Here is a 24,200-nt window from a genome sequence, read left to right as displayed (position 1 = left end):
CGATCAATCCGCCGCGTCGATGACGATTTATGATGTGACCGCTCGCGACTCGTTTCCCATTCACCTACGGACACCGGCGTGACGGCCCGTGGTTTGCACGGATTCGCCTGAATATCCATTCATTAACCCTTCACGCTTCTGCTACATCGAGAGAGGCGACCGTTGCTTTATCGACGCCACGGCTTTCGCCTCCCGAACGAATTTTACGCTTTAAGGACACGTCGTAATTTTCATCCCTTTGCGACACACGATGCATTTCGAATTTTAAAATTCCTTTAACCACGTATGACCACGAGCTTTGCTGTATCGTTTAACGAACTAAGTGATACAAAAGATAGCACGGATCCTATGGATAGATTCTTTTTCACGAATTACCTTTGTGGTTTCTGTAAAATCGTTTCCTTTTTTTTAAATTTCTCATCAAGTTAAATTCCTTCTTAACCTTTTACCCAATCTTGTTTAAGAGGGATCTGTCTCTAACAACCTGTCCTAATTTGTTCAAATTTATTTGAAACGAACTATTCAAGCGCGCTATACGATTTCAATTACAGTCTACTTCAGTGACAATTTCTATAATTCTCTTTCATTTCTATATTCCCTTAAAAATCATTGTCAAGTCAAGCATCAGTTTTACTTTCTCCCCCAGTTTCTTTTCGAAATTTTGTCTATTATTAACCACATCATACAACTCCCATGTAAATTCCCACATATTCTTCCCTTTCTTGCAAATCTCGACGCGACTTTCAAACGTTCGAAAGGGACCTCAATTACCATGACTCTTCCTTGTCTCGTGGACTCGATATCCCTCTTTATCCCTCTTTATCCCTATTTATTTCTCCCACCATTCGAACCTTGCTACACGCTAGTAATTTCATTCCCGATACACTCAATTATCGAATGTTAATCATCGACGCATAGCAGAGTTTGTTAATTATCCTCTTCGAAGGGAAACTCCGCTGGTGCATGAAGCTGACAACCACAACAACAGGTACAAAAGGTTAAACACGAGACAAAGATGGACAGAGAGAGGGGCACAACAGGTACAGGGAAACGGTTGGCCGATCGTAAGACACGCAATTATTGAAATGGATGTCCAACAGAGGGATGAGGTTTCGTGTCGAAAGGGCTTTGAAGGCCACTCGATGCCGCGTTGCATCTTTAATCAGGCATCGTGGCAATTCCGTGGCGTAATCACAGGAGGGCCGGGCGCGCGTAACGTGAGATGCAAATTGGCGAACATTTATCGACTCGCTGATTATTTAGCGTCTCTAGGAAATTGATCCCCGGCCGAATGGTCTCGTTCAAAGCGTTCAAGATGGATGATAATGCCTGCCCGTCAGCACCGCTATGGGGAATTTCAGTATACGTGCAGATTTTCCAGGATTTAGTCGACTGGAAGTGGTCCGATTCTCTTGTTTCACTGTACACTGAGTTTAATACTGGAATTATCAAACCATGTTCATATGACCTAGATCTTTCGTTTGTTATTTTTTTCAATAACAACGACGTTTTTTGAAGGAAATAATTCTGACTTTTGTTGAGCCAGAAATCGAATATCTATATGTATCTTTACGACATACCTTGTACAACTTTCAAATTTGATATTATTGATATGATATTATTGCGTCCCATATCAAAATAAAAATCTAGTTAAGTATAGAAGAAGATGGACGACCATCGGTAGAAAATTCAAGGTGCACGAAGATGTACTTGGTCGATTGATACGAGGAAGGGTCGAAACTCATTTAGAACGTCGTTGCACGGTGCCGTATCAGAGTGCCCGGAATCTGAGTTCGTCGAAAACTTCGTTCGACAGGCTAATTATCTCTCTTGTGACATTTTAGCCTCGTATCCCGTTCCTGGCTCGTCCCTCAATCCGAACAATAATGCTTCCTTGACGTGATCACGGCAGAAGTTCCGCTCGTTTCCATTTCCGAAATTAGGAGCGTTCTAGGAGGAGGGGGCAGAACTTTTATTCATTGTTATCCGCTCTTTGATGTCGAAAGTGGACGACGGAGCGCGTTGCCAGTTTTTAGTTAAGCGTCCCCCTGGCAAAACACCGACAAAAACTGCGCCGAACGTTAGCCACCACCACCGGTTTTTAGCAGAACTGCTTTGCAATTCCAATGGAGGAAAGCAATACTTTCGGCGAATTATTAGCTCGAAAGGTTCGGCCCCGCACTTCCCTACGAGGCCTCTCGCTGTGAATAATGTTGTTGATTTTTGTTTCCAATGAACGCCGATGATCGTATGGATGGTGTTTCCATGTGAAATACGATGAACTCCGTCGGTAATCGGATGTATTATCGTTTTCAGATCTTGTTTAATCGTTTTCGAGTATTTGATCTCCGTTTTATCGTGAATAATACTGCTGATTTTTGCTCGGATAAGCGGAACTTGTATGGCACTTTCCACTGAAATTCGATGAAGTATTTCGATAAGAGGATGTATTATCGTTTTTAAATTTTGCTTCACCGTTCGTAGAATGCGGGCTATATTTAATCATCGCACCACGTTTAAGCTCTTGTTTAATCGGTTCGAGAATTGATTAATGAATGGAAGTTTCTAAAAGAGTACGAAGCTAATGTTCTGTTAACTGATGAAAGCTGTACGATATTGTTTCTGATCTAGTCTATTACACGTATAACTTATAACTTAATAAGCGATTATTCTTATTATCAACGTTTATATCGAAGCAGAAATATGTCCTACGTAAAACTTTGCTAGCATTATATGCAAATTCTGAGAATCGAAATGTAAATCTAGAGGGAATTGCGTTTAAATGCCTGAAAACTTTCTAGATTCATCTCTGTATCGATGTACATTTTATCAACGCTATACTCTTTACTTCAGATTAAGATTCAACAATACTTTTCGTTAAGGTTTACGTTCTTATATTCCTTGCCCCGTCCAAAATCGAAACGTAGTAATGACAATAGAAGAAAAAAGGAAGAGAAATAATAGAAGAAAAGGAAACGAAAGGAAAGCATTATCGAGTGAATATACGATAAATCACACTGTTTATGTAGTTGTAGAGCATCGGAGCCAACCCTTTTCTCGTTTGTTTTTCCCGCGAGCTATTTCCCTCCGGGGTGAAATAATTTTTAACGTTAATGGATTTTACGCATTAGGGTAGAATGGGTAATACACAATTATACGTCACGGGCATTGTGTCGTGGACGAGATCAGAATAAAACGACGGATTGAAAAGGGAGGAAACGGAGGAAAAAGGGCGAGCGGGTTTTCCACTCAGGCCGAGTGAATTATTTCTTAATGAAGCAAAGGAGGTGCCATTACGAAGACCTTATCGGAGCCCTCGTTTCTAATTACCCTTTAATAATTTAGACGGTCTGCAGTCCTTTCTCTTTTATTCCACTCTTATTAGCGAATTCGGGTGAAACGTAAACAGCCTGCCAATTAAAACCGCTGGATCGTAACAATAAATTATTTCCTAATCGTCCAGGGCTGGTTTTTGGGCTTTCGAAATTAACGTTCCCCTCAATAATTATTCTACTATGCCAATGATTATGTCTTTTTTCCGTGTTTTATGAGTGTAATAAAATACACTTGTTCACTGCAAACGACTTATGAAGAATAGTATAAGCGTTATTACGTTTCACAGTGGAAATGAATTTATTATACGAGCCACGATCAATTGAATTAATTGGAAAACAGCAAAAAGACAAAACGATACAAGTATTATTTATTTAAATTTATCGTGGAGTTTGATGTTGTTCCATGCGAGTTCTTTGTAATAAATAAACTTGTACAAATGAATCGTCTACTTCTTGACAATATTAACGTATTAGATGATGAAGTTGAGAAATTGACAAAAAGTGAAATTGTATGCGATCAGTTTAGTTTCTGACAGACTCATTTATGTATGTACGTTTCGTCGTTTTGCCATATATAATCTCGATTAAACATCATAAAGTGTAACTGAGCGAAGGATCAAGCAGCTTCATTCTGCTTCTATAAATTTTATCTTGAAAGACGTGCACGGAACTACTATAAGTAGATAAGGTGCGAATTTCTAATAGGCACTCGTAAATTTCAAAAATATTATGTTCCATCTGTAGAAAAATATACAATATCATTCTTCCCTTTCAACATCCTAACGTTCTCCACGAAGTTCGAATTTTCTCACGTATTTTAACGCTTCCTGCATCCTCCTTCACTACATTAAAGCGTATAGATATTTTACTACGAAATTTTAATACTATTTCTTATCATCATCTAATATTCGTTTCGTATAAAAATTTTACATCGCCCTTTTACTTCTCGTTGTCGTAAACGCATCGTCGATAACGCGAGGGATAACGTGTTGCATAAAAGAGAAACGTATTTAGAAACGGGTTCGAGAAGGAAATAAAAAGGTGGCGAAGCAAAAGTGACGAGGGAATCTTCGCGGAAATACTAACAGTATGCTGTTATCGCGACTAAGTACGATATACATTCAATTTCATTATACGCGATACTGCACTTCGATATTCAAATTAAGACAACAGTATTGCTGCGGGATTTTCCTGTTCAAGCGATCGTTGTACATTTCTCCTTATGACAGAAACTAAGATCGCGAGCTTAACGTTTAACGAATAAATTCCTTTGGAGTCTCCTAAACCTTTATCTTAAGAGGTTGTTTACCAGAGCTCAGATCGTATCGTTCGTTTTATTGAAATGAAAACGTTTGCCCCGCCATCTTTTCCTATCGTAAGCCCTCGGATTCTCGATTTCTACTTTTCCTTTTTTAGATTTGCTTATGATACTTTGATTCTACGAGCCTTAATTGGAAATAAAGGACAAGGTAGAATGTATCGTTTCTTTTTTAGCAATTTCTGCTCTCGGAAGGGAACAAAGGGGGAAATTTAATTAAAAGAACACTCGATGTTCTGTTTAAGTTACAATTCAAGAACATGGTACATATCTGAAATTTCGCTAAATTAAAAATCTATCACACAGTTTCGAAATCTTGAGTTGCTAATTTGAAAATTCTTCTGGAAGAAATGTTGTCGGATTTATTAATTTATAATCATCCGATTAATTTAATTGTTTATCTTATTATTTTTGTATAGAAATGGCAAGCCTTGTTTGACTCGCTGCTATTTCTTTTTTATATGTTTCAAACAAAACACGATTAGAAATGCCACTTCACTACGTACTAGTAGATATTATGTCATCTCTGAAAATACCAATCTACCGGAATATCGACGTTTCACCATTTTCTTCCAATTATTAAAATTCGCTCAGTTCGACTGAATAGCTTTCGTGCAAATGACAATTTTCAAATTAATGTCAATATCGATTAAGACTCGAGTAGAGTGACGAATAGTACTAAAACCGAACAACGTGAAAAATATTGCACGTCATATGATATCAGTTTTCAACATAAAATTTTGTTAGACACCGTATTGCACAGTGTACCTGTCTACATTTATTCACAACTATTCGACAAATTTTCACACCACTTGCACTATTCTTAATTGTTATCTATGCATGCTGTATAAATTGTATTATATTACGAATTGATAATTTCACTGTTAAAACTGTACAAAAAAATGAGAGCGAGCAAACGTTGTTCACAAATTGACGGAGAAGCATCAGCAAACGTGGAAAATACATGTTCCCATTTACAACATACGACAGTTAAACATGATCCTCGATACGAATCAGGCTTCTTTAACTGAGTAGTTTTCAAATGTAACAAAAAGTACAAAAGTAGACATTTCCTAACGGAAATTATTTGTAAAATCCGTCGCCATTAGCGTTTCGACTAATAAACTCTTTTTTGATGTGACAATATTTTTCGAAAAAAAAAAGGAAAAAAAAAGAAGATCAAGCCCAACATTCGTTTATGTTATAAATTCGCAATCAAGCGCAATGTAAAACGCGATATATCCGAAAAATGTTTCCGAATGGAAAACGTAGCCATGGAATTACACTCTGCACGTTAAACATCAATCGAGCTTCCCAACGATGTTTATTATAGAAGTTTCATAAAGCATGACCGTGTTTCAGAGTTCTCGCGAAATTACGATACGATTTTAACCCGAACTGTTTCACCTGAGCAAACGGAACTGCAAGTATCGTCAATCTCGATATGTATTATTTCGACATACAGTGGTTCACCAAAGTATTTGAACAGCATTTATAGATACTCGACGTGTGTAATAAAACTCGAGTATCATGATCATTCCGGTAAAATTTGGAACACGCTCGAAAATGTGTATAAAAGTTATAAAATATTTAATACAAGTATAGATTTCCCAGAAATCGCAAATGTATTTAAATAATCAATTATCCATTATATTAACAAGCCTCGATATTTAGCGAAGCGGTCTTTAATAATTATTTTATGCCTCAAACGGCCCTGTTATGCCGTATATTTCAAATTATTATATATCAAATTTTATCAATATAATGTTGACAATTGCGTCTTGTTACGGTGCTAATGAAACTTTGATACATTTTATATAACACGTTATATAACACATGCACGTAGATATACGAGTTTCTCATAGTAAACTTTCAGGATACTTTAACGAGCTATAGTTTATTATTATTTTTCTCCAATAGAATCGATCGAAATTTTCTGCTAATCGATACACTGTTCTCCGATCGAATTCGTCTGGAAACGCGGTTTGGCGACATCCTTTCGACGAGAAAGAAAAGTTCAGAAGCTATTCGCTTGGGAATTGTTGCGCGGCGCCATTTTCTTCGGTCCTCAGATTTCCTCTTTCGCTTTGAGGGCTGCTCGATATAACGAAAAATGAATTGAATAAGTCCGTCGGGGAGAATTCATACTCGAAATGATCAAAGTTATCAGCAGATAGAAACGAGCACAGACGTAATGCTTTCTGATAAATCATCTGTGAGTTTCGTGATGTGAAAGTCAACCTTCCACTAGACAAACTCCTCGTTTTTCCATCTTTTTTCTTTTTTTTTTTTACTTAAAGTAAGATATTCATCTGTGTTTGAAAGTCGCTGAGTTATTCTATATCTTTGCTAGCTTTCATCGGCGTTACAGCTTTCGGATCTCTTTTTAATTCAATTGAATTTTCATTTATCAGACACAAATCGAAGTTTCGTAATTTATTCGTAATTTCGTAAATTAGTCGAGTTACCCGAATTCAAGTAATTTGACATTTTTTCAGTGTGTATTTGTACTTCGTTCGATTTCAAAACGTCCAGTTGAACTACGCTTGTTCACACTAAGTTAAGTTACTTTCGTTCAAGCAGCTTGAAACTATTTTATTAACGTGAACTGGCCATTCAACTTTCAACCTTCAAGTGAAGTTGAAAGTATTTTAATTATTTCTTAACTTGAAAGGAACAGCTGTTGCTAGATGAAACAATGTTACTTATGTTTGAAACAAAGTTACTTAGATTCAAAGAACTTCAAGTAATCTTGACTTGTTTCTATGAACACAAAATTAAAGTCAAGTTATTTAAATTTAAACGATTTTAGGCTCGGTGAAAGTTCTACATTATTACACATAATGTTACTTTACGATTGAACGCTAATTAATTTTATAATTTTATCGACCGTAACTGAATTCGGTTCTTCCTCTGTCTTTACATAATGTGGAATATCATTTAACATTATCGTAAATGATTAAAAAGAGATGTTTCAGCTCGATGTACTTTATACCGATTATAATTAAAACAGCTAATTGATGTGGCCAGGCTGAAAGATATCCAGGATTATTACACGCGAACGCATTATTTTAAATACGATAAATATAGATAGATACGAATAGATGTTCTGGTTGTAATTACAGAGTACTAGGTTAAATACAATAAATTGTAGCGATACTCTGTTCCTGGTAATTAGTGTATGTTAATTTGCTTTGAAATTCATACTTTCTCCGTATACGGTATATTCGTTTCACATCATCAATACACGTACGGTTCGGAATGTAGAAAACCTTTATATTAAAGGATAATATAAACACGACATGTTAAAAATGGCAAATATGCTACAGGCAATCTTTTCATGAATTTTAAATACACGAGCGTTCACGGTAATTTACATTGTTCGTTTAAAATAATCGTTTTAATACAAAAGCCCCTAATTTGTCGAATCGCTCAGCTTAATCATTATCTTAATAACGATTATTGAATATACGCTGATCATTCTTATCACGTTATTCATAAGTATGTTTATACTTTTATTATAAATTGTATATATTATATAATATATTCTTATTATTATTATTATTTATTATTTATTATTGGAACATGTTTTGAATAAATGTGTTCAAGCAGTGTTTGACTTGCGATCAAGAATTCCATTGAACGTTCTTTGATTAAAAAAAAATATGAGACCCAAAGATCTGGCACAATGACGAGTAAAAGCATTGATCGCTTCAATGAAATCATCTTATTGCATTTTGTCATGCCGAAATACGAATAATATAAACGAGTTGGAACCTATCCATTACATTTCACGTATTCATCAACTGATTCATTTCAAACGAATTTTTACCTTTTCAAATACTCTTCAGCCCCTTTCATCCTCGTCAAACTAATAATTTCACTGCAATTTCATCAACGCGTGAATGGCAAATCGACAGGCAAATAATAATCAGCGATATTGTAGCAGGGTCTGGAAAAGTGGCCGTTTCTCCTCGTGATATCATTGGATTCAAATAAATAAACATTTGGACGTATGATGTAACCATCGATCGATAATTTACGCGTTAATCTGTCGCGGATGGGCGAGTGGTTGCCACGATGAAATATGGATCTCCGACGAACGAGGCGAGGGTAAAAGCTTCCGGAACCAGAAGATACTCGACAAAGGGCCCCTTCTCTAATATCCACACTCTCCTCTGCCTCTTCGCGCTCTCCACTCTTGTCCATACTCAATTACTTCGGATACGAACCGTTCCTGCTTCCGATACGGCCATTACGGGGACACTTGGTTAAATAAGAGAGAATTAACCCCACTTCTGCCACGGCAGACGCTGTAAACTTAGTTCTGTCTGTCGAAGGGTTCCAACCCCTTATACGATTTTGTCCTCGTTCAAGCGCTGTCGCTGATGGGAATGTAGGAAAGCAAATTTTCCAGCCGAGTAATGTCGTATCTATTGAGTTACATTTGCATTAATTTGATAAGTAGGCTGTGGATTTTCATACGAATTTTTGTATTTTTGTGCATACAATGAAGAAATTAGGACGTAACTTTAGTGGAAATTCGTATTGTTTGTTAAAAATTATAACGAGCACTGTACTCTCTTTGGATATTTTTTATATTTTTGTATTTTCCTCTACCGTATAATATTCGCGTGCTGTGCAATTTTTCTATCTCTAAATTTTGCACAAATGCATAAAAAGTTGCATGTTACATCTGTATGTTATAAATATTCGCGGTTCTTTCGTTATGTACAGTAACGAGCACGTACATAAATAAATACAAGTACCTACTTTTGACAATTTCTTGATTGTGCATTTCAATTATATTTTTACCTAAAACGGTATGTATTTTTTCAACGTTTATTCATACTTTCGTGAATAGTTCATTCCATAATAAAATGATACTAATTTAAATATTTCACGTAAGCTACGAGAACAAAATATCCTTATTTATACACTTCCCACTGTATGTCTTAGCAATTTTATTTTATTTCTTTGTTATTGTACTGTTGTCCTAGGTTGGAAAGGAAAAGATTACTTATTTATGGGGTATCCCATGAAACTGGGTCAAGCCATAGCTTTAAAACGATAGAAGGTAGGAAGATAAAAATTTCACTAGGCAAAATGAAATGGTTTTGAATGATACATCGCGTGGTACATGTGTTTGCTACGGAATTGGAGACGTTTTAAAGGTTCTTAGAACACACTTCTTTTAAATAGAATATATTTCTGTCAAATGGAACAGTGTACCTTTTATACGTCATTTAATGCGATACTTTTTATTATAATTAAATTACTCTTTGTATTGTTACACATAGAATTATTATTCTACGCGAGAATGAACGTTATCATTCATATTAGAAAGTTGTTATATTAATTAAAAATTTATTCAGAATGTGAAGAATTAATAACGCTGTACTATATTGCAGAGTTTAATTCTACTCATAATGCAAAAGTTATTAAATATAATTAACAACTGCTGCGTTAATTACACGATGAACGTAATCGTATATTTGCCATTTACTTTTATATACATATCGTTACGTTAAAATCAAACAGTTTGTTTATAGTAATTACTGTTGGATGTTAGATTAAAGAGAAACATTATAACAAATTGTAATCTTTTTCTCTGATAAGCAAACAACATTTTTTAAGCGTCTTTAGCCTCTTAATAAGTGTAATTTCACCGAGAAAGTATAGAAATACGTTGCAGAAGAAGCGATTACTCCTTGAGAACTCAAGCAATTGATATTAAATGTAGTACAACGCCTACTATGTGCTACTTTAAACAGTTATTTCTTGAAAGTGTTCTGATAGTGTATTCACTTGTTATAGCAGTGATCACCCGTTTTGATTATTCAACAGTTATTCACCTGCGATTTACCATTCTTGATTATAGGTAGGCTTAATTCCATATACTTTTGAAAATATCTGCCTATCATTTGCTATACAATAATGTTTACTACATACAATTTGCTACATGTGACATTATTACATCACTGAATGTTCCCTACTATTCTACCAAATGCGTACACTGGTGCAAGGTCGATTGCGCACATGCAGGCGTTTCAATGAAAAATGACATTCCCTACAACTCGAAAAGTAGACTGAAACTCACGTGTATATATATATATATATATATATATATATATATATATATATATAGAATCAGTCGTACAAACAACATCCACATATTTATAAAAATCCCATATAGTTTAATGCTGCTTCTTAAGTTCAGGTCGGACAATAACAACGTAAAGCATGTCGTCAAATATGTAGCATCATCTCGTAAAAAGTTGATGGCTTCTTTCGTATCCTTTTACCTTTCTCACCCTGGGACACTGCATTAGCTGCATCGTTAGACCTTGCGCCCGGTTTGTTATTTAATGCGTGAAACCGATCGATGGTTCGCTTGTTCGTTAACCACATTGTGGGTAAGATAGGTGTGACTAGGTGTCGCGAGTTTGGCGGCTTTAAGTATTAACGTATGGGACAGCGCGTGGAATTTAAGGCTTCCGGTAGGGCCGAAAAAGGAGGTTAAAACGTTACAATATTAAATTGAGCTTCGCTAGCGACTAGGTACGTTGAATTATTCGCCGTTTAATCTTCCAGCTGCCTCGATCTATTTTAATGGCAGATATGCCTGCTATGCTCGATTTTTAATTATTGGTAATATCGGGCACGAGAGGAATTTTTTAATGTATGCGGTCTCGTCTTACCCTATTTATTTAACGTGAGATATTAAGGCGATTCTACTTGCTCCTGTTGTCAACGTGTACCTGATGTTACGTTCTGATATTATACGAGTCTCTTAGGAACCAAACTAATCAACTACACGTTTCATAAATTTCTCAATTTTATTACCCGAGTATAATTTGATTCCTATCGTATGTTTAACTATAGTTCTATATTTTCGTTTTATATCCTTCGTTGGAAATCTACCTGCAATTCAACATTCTACTGGGTAGCAATCCACTTCTATTTTAGTTTTAGATATAGTTTCCACTATCTTATATTCTCCGCTAAAAACCTGTCTACAACGCACTATTTTGTTTCAAATCCGTCTATCTATACCCATCTATCTATGTTTGGGTTTCATTTACATAGCTGCAAATGGTCCAGTTCCATCTATTTATTCCACTATATTCAACCATTTCCTCTAGAATCTAGATCTCGCTTTGAAAGCGAAGTTCGATCAAAGCAAAGCAGATTCGATCGCTTCTAATCGTCTCCGTGAAAAGGACCATCGTCGAACTAAGTAGAAGTTGAACGCCAGCGATGAGGAGGTAGAACGTTTTCCAACCTTGACTCTCCAATGCTTAAAGGTTCTCTTGCGGGCACAAAGTGCAGTACACCAGGTTCTCTTGCGCGCTCAGTGTTTCTGACGTTCTTCGAGTTCCTATTCGGAAAGAGCCGAGGTACAAACTATCGGTACTCCACCACTCTAGCCTGTTATAATGCAATTATTTCACGCTGACTTTCCGGTGACGCGTTTCGCGGCCGAGGAGATCGAACATCCGGCTGTTCCTGATATTTTCGAGCCTCCCTTTTTCTGTTTTTTTTTTTTATCAAATTATCCTCGCTTCTATCATCGACTCGGTTTTCTTCTCTTGCCTCGACCGTGCTAGTAAAAACATTTATCCTATTACTAGAACCCTTCCAATTGTGTCTTGTCACATTTTACTGTTCTATCATGGTGTTGGACAAAGTACTTCCTCGTTCTTTCATTATCGTATTTCTAACTTCACGCTGCTAATTAAGAGAAGCGCGAGAGGTTAACTCGTTGTCTTTTCTTCCTCTCTGTTCTATTTCAAGTGGCCACGAGTGTACGTTCAGGTTAATGCTCAACTGCTGCCAGAACGCTTTGCTTCCGATTAAATAACGACGGTTTAACGTTCGTCGACTATCGTTTAACGGCGAGAGGTTGGTAACGTGAGCTTTCGATCTTGATCAGTTGGTCGTTTCGGTTTCTCACGGTTTGTTTCAGTGGAAGAAAAGTAATCAATATACATAGATCGATCAATTTTTCATAGCTCAATTCGCCGTAGAAAGTTAGAATGGAAACTTGAAATGATAGATTACGATTTGTAACAAGAGCGAAGCGATTAAGAGCAATTACTTCCAGGGGAATTTCAGGCGAGTTGTAGCGCGCACCACGGGCCTCGATAATAAACGTGTAGTTGTCTATTCACGAAACCTATACTTACACGCACGATCCAAGTGTAACGAAATACCTACGGACAATTGACGCGACGTTCTTGTGATCTTGCAGCAACGAAAGCTGCGATTTTTCAAGTTTCTAAATATTTCAAATAGCGAGATCGCACTCTGTTGTATGTTGCGTCTTTATCCGACAACCACAAATCCGTCGTTGTACATCATCGTATCATAAGCGGTATCCATTTATTTATCTACCCCTATCTTCCTCAAACTTTCTTGAATCGAAACACTTTTAATCCTTTCGCTCAAACAATATTGCGATTAGCTTTAATAAAATTAAAATTAGATAACTCGAAAGCAAGTTACCTAACTTGATCGAAATTGTTATAATTACCTTCCAACGATATTAGTCGAGGGTTAATTCGATCATGCAAAAGGGTGGTATGTGGTATCATCGCCTGTACTTTACACTATGCTTCACCACTAAACGAAAGATCACAAGAATTTCGCATCGTTTATCCATTTTGAATTTTTGAATGTCATGTCTAAATTTGCATCTCACCGTTACCAACACGTGGCCGATTGCAACGTGTATTAAGACAACGAAAGATGAAAAGAAAAAAAAAAAGGAGGACGATGATCATGCTGAAACGGAAGGATGCTCGTGCACGGATCGATTCTCCATACTGACCTTGTTAGGCGGCGCTTGGATTCCATGGAAGGGTAGATTCTCATAAAACGTCTTCGCCCCGGACTCTGGAAGGCCCTCCGACACGCTGTTCACGTGATTGTTATTCGCAGCTTGATTGGGATCTGTAAGCGCAAACGAAACATGATCTTGCGTAATTAAACGGGGACACGTGACGTGTCGACTGTTCGTGAGAAATCTACGAGAGAAACAGTAGAGAGAGAGAGAAAGAGAGAGAAACTTGTGTGTGGTCCCTTCTCGAAGAAGGATTCTATAGTGGACTTGTACTTTCAGAGTGAAATAGAAATCTCCGGTGCACGAAGGTAAGAGGCAGAGAGCCAATAGACAGACAAAGGCAACGAGAAACAGAGAATTGATTTGATAAATATTCAGGTGTAATTGCAAATGCTAGAACAAGTGTGAGTGGCTATATCTAGAGCTAAGGAAATTATAACGGGGGAATATATGGGAGCCTCTTGGTTAGTGCCTCCCCTCTTGTAATTGGACGGTACGGATGTTGAATTTCACCTTAACAGAGACCTAACTATGGTAGTCTGAATTTTGGTCGTAGGTTATTACGTTCTTTTTGCTCTATCGTCATTTCTGTAGTAATTAAATTTAACCCACAATTCGTCTGTAATTAATATATTTGGTGGTTACTGTCCTTTTTCAAATATTTCGATTAACAAGTTTTCTGAGCAAATTTCTCGTGTGTTATAATTGCCACTGTAATGTAATGGTACTTGTACTTATATTCTTTAAATTTCATTTTACTCGTTTCTTACTATGTATTAAATAAAGTAAATATGTTATAATTTATCTAGTACTCATAGACACATTAACAATATGTCATATTCTACTAGTTTCAATTTTATCTTATTCCTTTATTATTATACCAACATATTTTATTTATAATAATTGTTAGTTTGTAGATTTCAAATTAAGTCTACTGTTTTTGAAGAGACAAACAAAACTCTAATCATAGACAATTGATCTGTAACGTTTTGAACAGACTGATTGGAATAGTTCCATTAACATAAAAGAACTATCGATTGGAGGAAAATATTACTGTAACTGTAATATACAATTTACAATTTCAACAACGATTGATGTATCTATCACGACGATCGTAATGTTTCAACGACCATCTCGTTGCCGATAACGATAAATTACATAACAATTTCCCGATATAACAAATTAGGACGCTTTACGCAAAGTACTTTCACGCCGCCCGGCACAGAGCTTTAATTACGCAAATAACAATCATCTCGTAGTTATGTATCGTACATAAATACGGTGTCTATGTGTATATACGTTGCGCGTTATTTGCACGCGAATGTTTATACGTACAGGATTTATAACGAATCAACAATGAGATTGAATCGCGTCGATTCCCCTGCAAATATTTTCTTTCTCAATTTCCATCGCAGCTCGAATCGCCGGTAAAAATGTCACGTTGCTCATTTACGTGCACCAAAGCGAGTCACCTCGTAACCCACATATTTTGAAAATACGCGAATCAGATTCGAGATCGTGGAGAAACCCGAGAAGCTCGTTTCATTACGCCGAAAGAGCGTATTGAAACAATAATTTCCACACAGAGCTCGCTGTATCGGTTTGCTACGTTACAACGATTCCATTATCAAAATGAATCGTTTAATTAAACAGTATAGTACGTATATACATACATAGAGGATGATTCTGGGATCTGGAACGGGCTACAAATTTTTTTCAACCGTAGGTGGCAAATATTCGCCGGATGAAAAATTATTTTCTTGCAAAGGTGAAACGCACACGACGAAGACTAATTATTTTTAAATATATTCTGAAAATTAAAAATCTGAAAATTTTTACAAATATTGCAACCAATTATTGTAATAATGATAATGTATTGTTTTGGTTAAATTTACTTATTCTATACGATATACGTTTAATAATTGTATAGTTTATATGGTTTCACTGCTTCGAAATTTGTATAAACATTGTATTTGCTGATTGAAATAATAACCTGTGACAGTACCTTTCTGTAGCTGAATTTAATTATATAAAATATATATATATGGTTAATAATTATAATATATAATAAATAAGATTGTTCTGAAATATGTATTCTCGTCTGTATGTACAAATGTTTCTACGTTGATTTAATGGACTTTGAAAGCGGTTCGAAGCGTCTTGAGAACTGAATGCCGCTTTAATTACAAATCGGTTGCAAGCATTCTATAAATATGAAAGAGAAGGCGAGTCTTCACACGTTTCTTCTTTTCATGTTTTACATTGTAGTTGTTTACAAATTGTGCGCTTGCTTCAGAAAATTGCTGCCGTCAATGTTGAATTTATAACTCTAATCAATATCCGCAACCATGCTCGAAAATTATTGAGACGATGCACGCAACAATATATTCCAAACGGAAAAGAAATATGTATTTTATGGCTCACCTGTTCTTTCCACATTTTTCTTTTCTGTTATGCTATTTTTTGATCGTTACGAAGAAGCTGGTACTAAAATTTCGTGTTGTGTTTTATCAATCTCTCCACATTTAACAAGCGATTTTTCAATCATTTTCATACGTTTTTAAGTCTCCTGTACGTAGAAACACTGCACCTTGGAAAAATATGCTTGAAAAATATGCAAGAAAATAGGCCGAGGTCGATGGCAAAGGGAAGAAAACCGGTTACAGACTGTTGTTAGATCTCGAATCATGCACATTTCTACGAATTCTTGGTACGTACCTGCGCCTGGTTTCTTTCGCTTACGGGAGATGTTGCCTCGGTTCAATTCGCACGATGATTCTGCATGCAATATCCGCTGCCGCGGCGCTATTCTTTTGTAAGTCACAGCTAAGGGGACACACAAAACACATACAAGAAAGGGGGAAAAAAAAAAAGAAAAAACAAGCAACGATACCGAACGAGTGAAGCAATTTTTGTTTCATGCAGCTCGCTGGCGTGCACAACATTTATGAAAAGTAATTATATTATTCTGTAATCGTAAATATATAAATTAAGTAGTATCGATTAATTGGGCAAAATTACGGTCTTCAAAATGTTTATAAACTGCATGTTTTTAAAGGTTCGATGGAATAATAATACAAGTGCAATTGAGAAAGATATAATGGCTTTAATAAATGAATTAAAAAAAACAAGAGCATTAATAAACAGAGATGAATTTTTAATTGTTTGCGAGAATGTATAGCAATGCATTTGGAAACAAGAATTTGTAGACATTTAAAGAATTAAGATTCGTTCGTAGTATTTTGCCGCTAAACTTTCTCTTTCTAAATTGCATATTTTCTTCTCCGAGGACTGCAAACGTAATTCTATATAGATTCACATCATCGCGACAACATAATTTTGCAAGCAACCTTGCGCATTGCGTTTGTTTTTCTTTGTCGAGTAATTAGAAAATTAGAATGAATGTTTAGCTAAATGAAGAGAAAACATGCGAAATAATGTCTCGCGAGAGAATAACATCGCGACACCAACACGCAACGACTAACTAAAAGAAGGTTACTATGAAAACGAAGAACGAAAAACGTAATTCCACTTGTGCCGTGAATTAAAAATGACAAAAATAAAACAGCATTCTTTTAATTAAAATGTAATTCTTTCGCATCGGTATTTAATTGAAGACACGCAGACTGGAAATTTTTAATTTTTACAGTACACGTTCCATTCCTGTAGCATTCGCATTTGATACACATGCTGATACAAACGACATTAAACATACTAATTACAGGTAGCAAGCGTTATTACCTTCTTTTACGCGACGCTTTAATCTAGAATTACGTTTTACGTGCCTCGTTTTTAGTGCCACGCGAGCTTGAATTACAGAAAAATTATATGATTGGTAAACGTACCTTCAAGAACGGATTCCATCCGTGGAATATTATGACGATTAAATTATATTTGATAATCGAGAAAAATTAATACCGCCTTTCAAGCTTCCACGTTTCTATCAGATATCCTATTAATTGGAAATTTCTTTTTAAAAACACGCCTACATTTATTTAGATTTTTATACAGATTTAATATTTAATGGGCGATTCAGTATAATTTTGGGTCATTGTAATTTTAATTTATATTCTATATTTTCCGCGATGAAAACCATCCATGACATTTATTGCGTAAAACATAGAATGCAAATTATAATTAGGTAATGTAATTGAAGCGTAATCTACATCGTGGCAATCTACATGAAAAATATTAGTGGACATTTTAGGTATTATTGATACATTGTTTTAAATATACTTTTGGTACAAATTTTTCATTTTTCTTCCATTCTACTACTTTTATAACATTTTTCCAAGAAATACATACTTTGACAAACGCATTTATAAAAAGACTTTCCAATTTTTTTATTTCCCATCGAAATTATCTAATTGCAATGGATAACGGATAAGAAAAAAAAAATATACTTCTACAAAAAAGAAAAATTATCTTGTATATGGACACGTCGTTTCCAACGATGGAAATATTCGACGAGCTCTGTAAAGGAAAATATCGTGACGATAAATTTATGGAATTGGTATTATTGAAATATTCAGTTGTAAGTAATTTATTTGCGTTTTGTAGGACATCGAGCAGCCAGAATTTTTCCATCGTTGAGCATTTAACGTTAATGAAGCCGTAACGCTTAACAAGAAATATGATGTATTCAATGGTAAGTAGCCCATAGGAGATGTATCGACTGTACAGTTTTTAATGTTGGCAAATCGGCACGTAAACGTTATACAACTTTTCGTTCGAACGAACATCGAGTCTGTTTAACATAGTCGATTCGTTTATCAAATATTCGATACACTTGGGCGAGCACCGCGAAATTGCAGCACGTAGTTTTAATTAAGCATGGCTGGGTAATTTGCTTAATAAATCGGAATTTGTTGCAATTTCATTGCGAATTCGGATACCTTTAAACTTCTCGCGATTGAAACATCGCATCGCCGGAAACGTAAAGATACTTTCGCAAAAGAGATTTGATTACGGGTTCGAAGCGATTGAAATTCGGATTTTCACGATGATAAAACTTCAGCCATGCCATTGAGTCGTTACTTTCGAGGTACGACCATTGAAATTTTTCGCGATTTAATTTACTTTTTATTTCTGTATACAGGCTGATTTGTTATTTAATCGAGTACACGTGTATATGAATTGCTTTCCGCACTGTCAATGATATTCTCGACACAATGTAGCACACAGTAGCAACAGAATGGTTTAATCGCTATGAAATGCCGGATTGGTTATCAAGTACAAGTATACTAGGTGAAATTTCAACGTCGCTTTTTAAGAAGCTTTTTTCCTTTATTAAACATTTGAAACCTCGATGGAGGTTTAGCAAGAACAAATCTAACAAGATCACGGACCGATCTTCGACACGATTTAAAAAAATGAAACGGATAAAGTAATATCTGGGAGCATTAACGAAGTACGACAGCGCTTTTAAGAGTAATTAGCGGCACAAAGTTAACACACCGGCACAAAGAGAGCTTTATTTCTCGATCCACAGACCTTTAAGCTTCTTGCATTAAATTTACATTTTTACTTCCTAATTTTTCCGCCGTCCTTTACTTCCCAGATATGCTATCCGTCACGGAGCTCCTATCCTTTATAATCGAATTAAGCTTTTCCTCTGGCCACGAAACGGTTAAAACACAGCTGCGTCGTCACGATAAAATTCTCAACGAACCAGTGGCCAGCTGATTACCGACCCGCGCAAAAGGATCCAGTGACTCGATAAAGTATTTGAATACTTTCCATAGAACCCTTTAATATATATGTTCTATGTATTATATAAAATTTATTAAAACGTATCACACATTGTCCCTACTTGTTGTACGTGTTATATGATAAAACATGTTTCAATTTCACTTACTACGACGAAGCACGACTGTTATAATTATATCGATCAAATATTGATATATTTAGCAAAAATACCAATATAAGCAACCACGAATAACCATCTTGGATTATATAATAAGTACGTGTAATGTACGAATAACGCATAAATTCATTACGATGCTAATAGGATTTCAGAATGTTTCGTATAACGCACATAATATATTTATGAAAGGTTTCTACAAGTGTTCGAATAGTTCTGTGAGTTATTGTACATTCGGGACCCGTTCATCGAAATTCCGAGCGTGCCAACACTAAAGCGACAGTCTCTACACAGTAGGTAACGCGTTTCTTGCGCGGACTCACCTGTTTTCTCTCTGGAAATGCCTGGCAAAGTGGCCTGCTCTTTAAGCTGCACTCCAAACATCGCCTTAATTTTATTAGCTCTGGCAAGCATACCCTCGTCATGCAGACCGGACACGGTCATGCTCCTCTGCGGGTGTTCCTTACGCCTTCGGAATACTTTGCCACCGGCGACTTTCGCGATCGTCGTCTCGACGATGAAACGATCGGCGATAGTTGGCTCGTCGTTACGTCTGTTCATCAGCTCGTTTCGTAGGGATTCGTTCGCGCGAACGCTCAGACCTGACCGTAGGCTGTGGCTTCGATTGATGTGCACCAATACCCCGGGTTTCAGCGGCCATCTTGGTGCGGCCGTTGGGTGCACCGTTGTTTGAGTCGAATGAGAGGACACCGTTGGACTCGGTGGCCCACCGTCTGGACTGTGTTCGCAACGATCACGTTTTTTTTTTTTTCACGGTTTCAAAAGCTTGTGTTTATCGTCTAACTGGCTCGAGCTTTGTAGTGCTGTGTCCTGATCGTTTCTGTTACCGTCGTAGAGACGAGAATCCTCTGATTTATTACAGGCTAAAGGGTCTAGAGGCAAATTGGTCGAAGATTTTTCTTTGTTCGCGTGTTCTTTGAATGTTTTGCTTTGACTATCTCTCTCTCTCTCTCTCTCTATACATTAGTGAAAATGTTCTTCAATGGTATTTCAATAAAGGCAGTTTTTATTGGAGTCGACGAAGATCTAAATAGTTTGGTAACTATTGGGTTAGCAACTAAGTCATTACTACCTAATGACCAAATCCGTAATCACTTAGTTGTCAATGCAATAGTTACTGTATAGGGCGTACGAGAAAAAAATAAAAAATGATCCTGCACTACAGAGATTGAGAACTTCTGAAACACTTAGATCTTGATTGTTTTGATCAATTAAGCTCCTATCTAATCTAGCTCCTATTTCGATTTCTTGCTAATATTTTTATTGTCAACTATATTTCAGTCTTTATGGTCTAGTTTTTGCGAATACGTGTGAGAAACCCTGCTTGTTGTAACAACAAAATCGAAAGGTTAGAATGATATATTTTTTGATCATTGACAGGTTAGATATCATTGAGTTTATTGGTGATGAATTAGGTTAATTTGTTTAGGAATGAAGATTTATTATGTGCGCTTGAATAAGGTGGATGAAATGCATTGTTAGGATTATGGTGTTACATTATTCAGGTTACAGACAGGCAATCTATTACTGGGGTTATCAATTTCACTTGTATAGGATTCTATAGTAATTAATCATTTCAAAGCATCAATTTACCAAAATTAACCGAAATAAGGGCAGGGTATCGCGTAGATAAGGATCGTCGCGACGCGTCTTGTTCATTATCTTAGTACGATAATTTCTATTTGCGTCATTATTATTAATCGTAACAAAGTAATATATAGAAAATTGTTCGTTATTGACAATCTTAATTTCCATCGCGAATTGTCACGAATCAGTCTTCCGATTTTCAGAATTTTCAGTTCGTTCTCTTCGTTATTTCAGTAGACTAATCTCTGTTTGCGTTGTCATTGTTAATTGCAACAAAATATCTTAAAAATTCTATTCGATCCAATTCAATCTAAGCGTTATTCGTTATCGATAACAGTTTCAATTTACATTGCAAATTATGCTGAATTAATCTTTGTCGTTTTCCTGGCTAGCTTTCACGCGATTTACTAGCTGTTACGCAAAGGTTTCAGTTTGTTCGAGCACAAAATTTTGGAAAGCGTAGAATGAGGACGAGGTGTGCGAATAAAACGAAGAACCAAGAGAATTTCAAAGTATTATCGAACACGTTCACTGTCGCGAGATTAACAATAAGAAGAATTGCGCGTTTTATTGTTGCCTGTTCCAAAATAACACAGAAGGACGTTAACTCCTACTTTTAATCAGATTTGTACGAAACTTTTCCTAAGATACCCGAACTACGCTGGTAACAGGGATAACATGGACACAACACTTTAAAAAGGTTAACTTTCTAAGATAACAATTAAATGGACGAAGAATCCTTTTGGTTGCCCCCCCTCTCTCTCTTTCTCTCTCTCTTTCTCTGCTTCGCACAAAGTCATCTATCGGACATTACGCACCGTCTGTACACGTGTCTGTTCTTTCTAACTTTTTAATTAAATTTTCCACCGATCGCTCTACTCCGTTTCAAGCATTTCTCAAATATTTTTTTCACTCCTATCGTATTCGACGTCACGAAAGACACCAGCCTCCGACGAATCATTCTGTTACGTGAGATCGCTTTTGATTCGTATTTTCCCTCCCCTTAATTAACGATACGTTCCATGAATGATAGATCTATGATCGACGATAATTTCGCGAAGATAACTTTGCATAAAAGGATCGAAAAGAAACATAGATTCTTGAAAATCTATTAAGTAAGTAATTATTAGTAATTTATTAATTATTAGCAATTTTTTCTATTGTTTTATATGAGATTTTAATATCTAACTGATATCTTGCAGAAATCTAATAATCACGGTATAACGATAAAACCCATACTTTCTCTGCTTAATTAAATAAGGTGTAAATGTAGGTTGTAGTAACAGAAGAGTAGAAAAAACACAAGGGTCATAGATTAAATGCAAAGTTTTTTCTAAGTAGAAATTCTAAAAGTTGCGGTATCGTGATGATGTCGATAATAAAATTCGACTTTTTCCCCCTTCGTACTTGATGAATTGCATATGCATAGGATATGCGTGGACGCTGGCAATTCATCAAAAGCGTCGTGCCAGTGAAATGCCAGTCAATCTTTTTTAATTTGCCGCTGTTTCTACCGGAGATGTACGTCGAATATCGAATTCACCACGATAGAAAGCGCAGTGGAAATAAAACGAAATTCTGACGATTGTATTGAGAATTTAAAGGAAGACATAATTGTTCCACTCATCTTCCAGGAATGTTTCTACGATAAAAAGTATTATTTGCAAGGAATAACGTCTTTAGTATACCTTATATTTTAAGCGAAAAGGCAATATTAGTATATCGATTTAATTAATATCATTAGCTAATAAATTATGGTGTAACGACAGTATTGTAGAAAGCTTGTCATAAACATAGCAGAATAATTTTCCTACGGGGTTTCCCCTCGATAAATTCTTCTAGCGGAACAAAACGAAACCAGAGAAAGTATAATTTCTTCGTATAATCGCGCAGACTCGTTAATTGAATGTACGTTAAAAAAGATGAAAAAGAAAAAGAAAGAAGGAAGATCAACACCGTGGTACGTTAATTTGATCGCGTGTTTATATCGAAATATCGAGCCGGACGCGGCGATAGTACGCCGGTTAAATATTCACCGGGCGTGGAGTAGCATACGGGGCGTGCCGAAAAATTCGCTGCCGCCAAAAGGATTCTTCGTTTCAAGTCACGATTTGAACGACAGCCAACTCAATAAGAGAGTTTTCTACTCATCGAGCATGCAACCCTTCACCTACCTTTCACCTCCAAAAGTGTCTCCGCGAACCCGATAGAATAGAGGGCTATTGTAACAGAGCGTGATAGAGAGAAAGAAAGGGAGAAAGAGAAACAGAGGCGAAGTAGTAACGACGAAGAGACAGGAAAAGGGCCAGTCAGTATATCTAATCGTCTCTAAATTATGCAACACAACGGGCACAGTGCTACATTCGAATAACAAAGAACTTTGCCACCCTATTCATTTGCACGTGCGACCCTCACCTGACTTACCTCTATGCAGACTTCGACAGTAAACTATTATAAGCCGGAAGTGGTCACTAAATTATGCAACAGGACATGCATTCAGGCGTAGAGGAAGACAAGGACGGGGGAAGAGAGAGAGAGTGAGTGAGAGAGAGAGGGAGAGGAAGAAAGACGCAGAGGGTGAGAAGAGGATAGTGGAGGATGAGGAAGGGGCTGGAGAGGACCTTCCTGTGAGATTGGAGATCGGAGACAATCTCGTGCACACTACACATATCACAGTGGTTGCTGTTACATTAACGCACACCAATAAAGACGGTAAGTCATGGCGCTTATAATACGTGCATTCAGCACCACGATACGATTAATATTATATATATATATATATATATATATATATATGGCGATAGAGACTCCATTTACGTGATAAACAGTCGTTTAAAGTACTGGAAAAATAGATTACCGTGGTATCGAAGCTTTTGCAGATATGCTGGTGCATGTGTGTGTATGTGTGTGTGTGCGCGCGTGTGTATGTGTGTGTAGTAAAAATATTTGGTGATGTACCGTGAAGATTTACAGAAGTGATTTGGTATGTTTGGTTAAGTGGAGGGTGAGCGCTGACGTGAAGATTAAGGTGGTTAATATTTGGTGTTTCACTAACAAGAGATCTGAGAATCCTTGCGAAGCTTTTAATATTCATCGAAACATATTTTAAGCTTTGCAGTTGAATTTCAGAGATTACTTGAAGGTTGATGCATTAAGTGGATGGTTCTGTATGAAGAGATCAAATGGAAGTACAAGATACGAGCCTTTTCTTCTTTTTTTACATAAGATTTC

At 36.4% G+C, this 24,200-nt stretch overlaps 1 protein-coding gene across 9 annotated transcripts in view; it reads right to left on the bottom strand.

Annotated features, from left to right (window-relative positions):
* The window catches only part of LOC122573133 (hemicentin-1), a 422,997-nt gene that overhangs the window by 16,759 nt on the left and 382,038 nt on the right, over positions 1-24,200 (bottom strand). For 7 of the 9 annotated variants that reach the window (XR_006318664.1, XR_006318663.1, XM_043739125.1 and 4 more), the window contains 2 exons: positions 19,778-20,100; positions 13,487-13,608 (listed from right to left, as the gene is read on the bottom strand). Coding sequence is in view for 7 of the 9 variants with exons in the window: in XM_043739125.1 (XP_043595060.1) it covers positions 13,487-13,608; positions 19,778-20,100 (445 nt within the window). In the remaining 2 variants the exon portion in view is untranslated. Of the gene's footprint in view, positions 1-13,486; positions 13,609-16,216; positions 16,325-19,684; positions 20,101-24,200 lie in introns of all 9 variants that reach the window. The other 2 variants (XM_043739130.1, XM_043739128.1) reach the window with 2 other exon arrangements.

This window comes from Bombus pyrosoma, linkage group LG11 (assembly GCF_014825855.1).
Source record: "Bombus pyrosoma isolate SC7728 linkage group LG11, ASM1482585v1, whole genome shotgun sequence".
Taxonomy (NCBI): domain Eukaryota; kingdom Metazoa; phylum Arthropoda; class Insecta; order Hymenoptera; family Apidae; genus Bombus; species Bombus pyrosoma.
This window is presented reverse-complemented; position numbering and strand designations above follow the sequence as displayed.